This window comes from Merops nubicus, unplaced genomic scaffold, assembly GCF_000691845.1.
Source record: "Merops nubicus isolate BGI_N331 unplaced genomic scaffold, ASM69184v1 scaffold106, whole genome shotgun sequence".
Classification (NCBI taxonomy): domain Eukaryota; kingdom Metazoa; phylum Chordata; class Aves; order Coraciiformes; family Meropidae; genus Merops; species Merops nubicus.
The window spans coordinates 1-5,566 of record NW_008612711.1 but is presented as its reverse complement, the minus strand read 5'-3'; the positions used below and the strand labels follow the sequence as shown (position 1 = coordinate 5,566).

Here is a 5,566-nt window from a genome sequence, read left to right as displayed (position 1 = left end):
GTCAGAGCCAGAAGGTCTCCCCTGAGCCTCCTTTGCTCCAGGCTCAGCACCCCCAGCTCCCTCAGCTGCTCCTCCCCACACTTGGGCTCTAGACCCTTCCCCAGCTTCATTGCCCTTCTCTGGCCACGCTCCAGCTCCTCAAGGGGCAAGTGTTGATGCTCAGCTTCCAAACCTGGGGGGGGCTTATCTTGATCACCCGAACCTGCAGCTCCCTACATCCTGCTGCTGGTCACTGCTCTGGACATCCCTTGGGTCAGCAGAGCCTGTGGCCAAGCCCCAGCTGGCTCCAGTTTCAGGCAGTGACTGGCAGAGATGGCAGATGCCACAAGGGCACTATTCTTATCCCTGCCAAGAGCTGCTCATTGTCAGGAGCACCATCCTCCCCGTGTCCAGACCCTGTTTGTCTGCCACTCTCTGAGCTGTCTTCATTTTTCCAGAGCCAGGGAGCTGTGCAGCCATCAGTGGAGGGTGAGGAGGAGGTGGAGGGACTTGGAACACGCTGGCAAGCATCAGTGGCTGAGTTGTGCCACTGAGTTGACTCGTGGCTGGAAGGTTGGTGCCATAGGCTGGCTCCTTCCACTCTCCTGAAGGTGGGGAGAGGTTTAGCTGGAGCAGCTGCCCTTGGGGCTCGGTTGTGTCAGGAAGCTCAGAGGAGACCACAGGAGTGATCCAAAGGCTGAACCCCTCTGCTGGGAGGGCAGGCTGAGAGGGCTGGGCTTGGTCAGCCTGGAGAAGAGAAGGCTCTTCCTTGTGTCCTTTCAGTACTTAGGGGAAAGCTGAGGATGGACTTTGAGCAGGGCCTGTTGCACCAGGATATAGGGAGATGGTTTTAAACTAAAAGAGGGAGATTTAAACTAGAGAGAAGGCAGAAATTTTAGAGGCTGAGGGTGGCAAGAGCCTGGCCCAGGCTACCCCAAGAGGTGGTCACTGCCCCATCCCTGGCACCATCCCAGGGGAGGCTGAGGGCTCTGAGCACCCTGCTCTAGCTGGGGCTGTCCCTGCTCCCTGCAGGGGGGTTGGATGAGAGGAGCTTGGAAGGTCCCTTCCAACAGAAAGCATTCCCTGAAGGGGACAGTCTGGATCTGTGTGGATCCACAGCTTCACAGGCAGCTTTCCCTGCACCCTGCTTTCCCAGCCCTGGCAGGATGCTGTTGGGCAAGGTGTGTCTGTGGGGCAGGATAAAAGGGTCCGGGAACCCAGGGGTCCTTACAGGAGCTCAGTGCATGGGGGGTCAAAAGCAGCCTCTTCTCTAGACTGACAGCTGCTCCCCCAACCTGTCACCTTCTCTCAAGGTGACACCAGAAGAGTTAAATGTGTCCTTCTTAAGGAGAGAGCCGTGGGTTTCTTGGAGCATTTTCCCCTTGTGGATGTTGTCAGGCAGGGATCTGGAGGGTGAGTGGGCTGGGAGGGCTCCCAGACTTTGTCTGGGAGGAAGCTGATGATTTGAGTGTCCAAATGCTGCTGAAGCCACTCTGGGTGCATCCCCATCAGGTTGCCCCAGGGGAGGTTTCAGTTGTCCCTGAGGAACAATTTCCTGCCCTGGAGGGTTGCCCAGGGCTGTGCCAGGCTGCCCAGGGCAGTGGTGGAGTCCCCACCCCTGGAGGGGTTCCCAAGCCGTGGAGATGTGGGGTGAGGGACACGGGGCAGTGGGGACCTGGCCGTGCTGGGGGCAGGGGTGGGCTCCAGGAGCTGGAAGGTCTCTGCCAACCCAAACAATTCCATGACTCCTGCATTAGGATCTTCCAGAATTAAGAGCTTGACCTTCAGCATAATGCTGGTCTGGAAGCTGGTGAGGGTTTTGTTGGAAAAACCAGCAGATGTGGTCACAGAGTGTTGCTGTGGCATCTGTCTGGTGGTGGCTTGGTGCATCCTGGGGGCTGCAGGATCCAGGTGGCTGCTGTGAGGGCTGCACTGGGGCCTTTGGTGGGGGGTCTGGGTGGTTTCTGTCCTTTTGGAGGAGAGAGGTGCCTTGAACTCAGCTGCTCCTGCTGCTGTTGGAGGGAGGTGGTTGGTGCTTTTCATAGAATCATGGAATGCTTTTGATTGAAAGGGACCTTTTAAGCTCTTTCTGTCCAACCCCCCTGCAGGGAGCAGGGTCATCTGCAACTAGAGCAGGGTGCTCAGAGCCTGTAAGGGTCAACCAACCTCACCTGGGATGGTTCCAGGGATGGGGCAGTGACCACCTCTCTGGGCAGCCTGGGCCAGGCTCTTGCCACCCTCATCCTCTAAAATTTCTGCCTTCTGTCTAGTCTAAATCTCCCTCTTTTAGTTTAAAACCATCCCCCCCTTGTCCTTTCCTAACAGGCCCTGCTCAGAACTCTGTCCCCATCTTTCTTCTAAGCCTGGAATGCCATCAGAAGGTCTCCCTGGAGCCTTCTCCTCTCAGGCTGAACGCCCCCAAAGTTGGGCCGTGCCCCAGCTCCAGGCGTGTTTAACTGCACCCATCTCTCCTCCCAGCTTCACCCCCGTGCTGCCGGGGTGGCAGAGCTGTGCCAGCCTGGGCTGGGGAGACCTCCCCCCCTCCCAGCCAGCCTCCTCTCCTCCCTGGCAGGTGTACAACGTGTACATGGCGGGTCGCCAGCTCTGCTCCAAGCGCTACCGCGAGTTCTCCATCCTGCACCAGAACCTGAAGCGGGAGTTCGCCAGCTTCCCCTTCCCCCGCCTGCCTGGCAAGTGGCCCTTCTCCCTCTCCGAGCAGCAGCTGGACGCCCGGCGCCGTGGCCTGGAGGAGTACCTGGAGAAAGGTTTGGAGAGGGGGCTGGGAGCAAACCTCGGGGTCCCTCCTTCCCTGGGTGGGCCCGCGAGTTCTCCATCCTGCACCAGAACCTGAAGCGGGAGTTCGCCAGCTTCCCCTTCCCCCGCCTGCCTGGCAAGTGGCCCTTCTCCCTCTCCGAGCAGCAGCTGGACGCCCGGCGCCGTGGCCTGGAGGAGTACCTGGAGAAAGGTTTGGAGAGGGGGCTGGGAGCAAACCTCGGGGTCCCTCCTTCCCTGGGTGGGCCCAGAACCTGGTGCTGTGAGGGAGAGGAGCCGCTGTGTGGCTGGGTTGGGTTGTGCAGCTGAGGTGGTGACAGTGAGCAGGTTGGCACAGGTTGGTGGCCCCTGTGTTGCTGGCTTCCAAGTACAAAAGGTGCACAACAAGAGTTTGTTTAGTGTCCCCTTGGTCTTGGAGATGGGGCATCACGGGGAGGAGGAGGAGGAGGAGGAGGGGAGCTCTGGAGCAGGGGGAGCATCACGTTCGAGTCGAGTCCCCTCAGGGGAGCTGAGCCCAGCCCCAGCCTGCTCACAGCTCAGCTGTTTGGTGCTTCCCATCAGATCTGCAGCACCTGGAGCAGCAGTTCCCTGTCAGCCGAGTTCAGGTGGTGGGAGAGCGGGTGCAGAACCCTGTCCCTTGTCAGGGAGCCTGGCTGAAGGACCTGACCCCACGTCTGGCAGTGCAGAGGCTGTGGGTGGGATCCGGGGAGCAGTGACCCCTCATCCTGTGGTGCTGGGCTTTTCTCTAAGTTGCCTGGAAGCAGCTCAGTTGGTTTAACAGCCCCTTTCCTGATGCAGCATCCAGGATTGAATCCCCCCCTTCCCACAGGATGGCCACGAGTTGGGTTTTCCCTGCCCCACTGGGATCTTGGCCCTTGCCACACGAGTTCATCTCCATCCTCTGTCACCAGCTGGCTGAGGATGGACAGACTGGTGCATCCTGCAGGCAACAGGAGACAGTTCAGATTATTTGCTGGACTTGGCCTCAATTCCTAAATAATTCCAGTCCCTGTGGAATGATTTTTTGTTTAGAGGCAAAAGTGCTATTTATTCTTGCCCACTTTTAAGCATAGCCCAGCCCTCCTGTCAGCCTTGTGCCTGGACCTCACTCCCGAGGAGCATCTCAGTGATTACTCCGTGGTTATTGTGGAGGGTTTGGGTTGGATCAATCCTCATGCTGGCACAGCCCGGGCAGCACTTCCCTGGAGAAGGTTTCTCCAGGCTGGAGATCCCACCCTTGTCTCAGGGCAGGGTTGTTTGCCTGGTGCCTTCCCTGGCAGCCGCTGAGCTGTGCTCTCTGTCCGCAGTGTGCTCCATCCGCGTCATCGGGGAGAGCGACATCATGCAGGAGTTCCTGTCGGAGTCAGACGAGGTAGGCGAGGGCCCCACGGGCTGGGGGCACCCCCTGCCCCCACACCCTGCTGAGGCTGGGGCAGAGCAGAGCTGGTCCCTCCCAGAGCCTCGCCTGCTGCAATGGGAAACCGCGGCGAGAAGCAGAGGCTGCGTTGTGCTGCCCGAGGAAACCTCTCCTGGGTGGCAGCAGCTGAAGCAGCTTCTGCTGCTCCTGGGGGGGTGGGCAGAGCAGAACAGGCTGCGAGGCCTCAGCCCAGACTCCCAGCGTAGGGGGGTTGGGAGGGACCTCTGGGGAGCATCTCATCCCTGCTCCAGCAGCTCACCCCCAGCAGGGTGCCCAGAGTGGTGCCCAGCCCAGTTTGGGATCTTTCCAGTTTGGAGACTCCACAGCCTCTCTGGGCAGCTGCTCCAGGCTCAGCCACCCTCACCCCAAAGAAGTTTCTCCTCCTGCTCAGGTGGCACCTCCTGGGTTCCAGTTGGTGCCCGTTGCCCCTTGGCCTGTCCCTGGGCACCACTGAGCAGAGTCTGGCCCCAGCCTCTTGCCCCCCGGGGCCCTTGAGCTCTTGCTCAGCACTGCTCAGATCCCCTCTGAGGCTTCTCCAGCTCAGCAGCCCCCGGGCTCTCAGCCTGTCCTGGCACAGAGATGCTCCAGCCCCTCAGCATCTCCAGAGCCTCTGCTGGGCTCTCTCCAGTAGCTCCTTGTCTCTCTTGACCTGGGGAGCCCAGCGCTGGCCCCAGCACTCCAGATGTGACACTCTTGGTGTACCCTGTCTCTTTGCAGTGGGAGACCAGCCAAGCCCCAGCACCCACTGCCTCTCCTGCTGCTTCCCATGCCAGGGGCAGCACAGGGCACTCGGCGTTTGGAGCTGTGTTTATTCACCAGCCTCTGCCCAGAAAGGCAGCAGCAGAGACTCAACCCCCATGTATCTGACCTGCTCCTCCTGAGCTGTGCGTCGTGGGCAGCAGCAGTGAGCTGCTCTCTGCCCTCCAGCGTGCTCTTTTTCCAGTCTTTCCATGGTGTCTGAGTTGCCATGTCCTGGAGCTCCCTCTTGCTCTTCACCAGCAAACTGGTGAATGGAAAATCCCTCCTGCCCTCGGGCCTGAGGCAGTTTGCAGCACCCTGTCCTGGAGCAGAGCTCACAGCTGTCACATCTCAGAGTTTCTGGAGTGGGAACTGGGGGCCTGCAGAGCAGCTGGTTGTTAGAAGTGACCATTTTAATTAGCCAGTGTGAGGCAACAAATAGCCCATAAAGCTCAGGGCTGGGTCCCATCCTTTCTCCTCTCCTCCAGAATTACAATGGTGTCTCAGACGTGGAGCTCCGAGTAGCACTACCAGATGTAACCACAGTGACAGTCCGGGTGAAAAAGAACAGCACGACAGACCAGGTGTACCAGGTGAGCTGCTGCTTTTTCACCTTGAGGGGAGGATTTGCCTTGCTGGAGTGTGACCAGAGAAGGGCAA

At 59.4% G+C, this 5,566-nt stretch overlaps 1 protein-coding gene across 1 annotated transcript in view; it reads left to right on the top strand.

Annotated features, from left to right (window-relative positions):
- LOC103774223 (sorting nexin-27-like) overlaps window positions 1–5,548 on the top strand; it is a gene marked incomplete at both ends in the record, with an annotated part of 6,802 nt that extends 1,254 nt beyond the window's left edge. Inside the window, 3 exons of the mRNA XM_008941611.1 lie at window positions 2,552–2,744; window positions 4,059–4,123; window positions 5,395–5,548. Of these exons, the coding sequence (XP_008939859.1) occupies window positions 2,552–2,744; window positions 4,059–4,123; window positions 5,395–5,548 (412 nt within the window). The remainder of the gene's footprint in view (window positions 1–2,551; window positions 2,745–4,058; window positions 4,124–5,394) is intronic.
- Window positions 5,549–5,566: the final 18 nt, after the last annotated feature.